Source organism: Colobus angolensis, unplaced genomic scaffold (assembly GCF_000951035.1).
Source record: "Colobus angolensis palliatus isolate OR3802 unplaced genomic scaffold, Cang.pa_1.0 Scaffold175, whole genome shotgun sequence".
NCBI classification, from domain to species: Eukaryota; Metazoa; Chordata; class Mammalia; order Primates; family Cercopithecidae; genus Colobus; species Colobus angolensis.
This window is the reverse complement of record NW_012114877.1, coordinates 6,491,935-6,493,180: the sequence shown is the minus strand read 5'-3', so window position 1 is coordinate 6,493,180 and position 1,246 is coordinate 6,491,935. Positions and strand designations below refer to the sequence as shown.

Below are 1,246 nucleotides of genomic sequence, written 5' to 3'. Positions count from 1 at the left end.
AGGATGGTCTCGATCTCCTGACCTCGTGATCCGCCCGTCTCGGCCTCCCAAAGTGCTGGGATTACAGGCTTGAGCCACCGCGCCCGGCCTCAAAGGCCACACTTTAAACCATGACACAAACCCACTGGACACCTGGGTCCCACCCCTCAGGCCACTTCTTTGGTTAGTGGTGGTCATCATTCCCCTGATCAAGCTAAGAACATGTCTTATCCATGTTTGTTTGCTATAAATATTTATATAAATGAATGAATATGTCAAATTAAACTCTAAGGGATAAAAGAAAAAGCCTAGTGCTCATGTTCCATAGCCAGGGTCTAGCACTTCATCCAAAACAGCCACTCTTTAGAAAGTCTTTATCATTTCATAAAGTGGATAAATGCTATCCCTACATTTCTGACACTGCGTCCTCAACGCCACAGATTTTGGCTAGCTCATCGATTCCTTCTTCTCTGATGACCGTGCTGTCAACATCAAAACATACAGCATCTGCTGAGTAGAACAGCTTCCTTAGCTCTGAGTGGGAGACCATTGTTAGAAGAATTTTCCTCCTACAAGAAAAAAAGATAAATGTATTTAAAAGATAAATACATTTAAAGACATCAAATACAATTATGAAAAGATCCCACCTTGCCTACTAAGCTGATCTAATTTGTGTCGAAGTCAGTGCAGGCCACATAAGAGTATACTCATGGATTCATTTGTTTTTCCTTTTTGTTTACTTCCCACACTACACCAATTTCTTCTTTCTTTTTTTTTTTTTGGTGGAGTCTTACTGTGTTGTCCAGGCTGGAGGGCAGTGGTACGATCTCGGCTTACTGTAATCTCCACCTCTCGGTTTCAAGTGATTCTTGTGCCTCAGCCTCCTGAGTACCTCAAATACCTGTGCCTCCTTGAAGCCTTCTTTCTTTTCTTTTAGTTATATATATATATATACACACACATATATATATATATATTTTTTGACCTAATTGTAGCAAGGAAGCAAGCATTAAAGCAGAGGTATGCATAAGGCTCTATGGGCACATAGGAAAAATGTTTTGCCTTATCTATGAAATAGGGCTTCAGACTGGGCACAGTGGCTCATCCCTGTAATCCCAGTACTTTGGGAGGCTAAGGCAGGAGGAGGATTGCTTGAGGCCAGGAGTTCGAGACCAGTGTGGGCAACACAGATCAAGTCTCTACTAAAAATAATAATACAAAAAATTAGCTGGGCGTGGTGGTACACGCCTGTAATCCCAGCTACTTG

At 42.0% G+C, this 1,246-nt stretch overlaps 1 protein-coding gene across 2 annotated transcripts in view; it reads right to left on the bottom strand.

Moving 5' to 3' along the window:
• PSPH (phosphoserine phosphatase) overlaps positions 1-1,246 on the bottom strand; it is a 36,164-nt gene that overhangs the window by 16,773 nt on the left and 18,145 nt on the right. For both annotated transcript variants that reach the window (XM_011938628.1, XM_011938629.1), the window contains one exon: positions 390-548. In XM_011938628.1, the coding sequence (XP_011794018.1) occupies positions 390-529 (140 nt within the window). In that variant the 5' untranslated portion in view covers positions 530-548. The remainder of the gene's footprint in view (positions 1-389; positions 549-1,246) is intronic.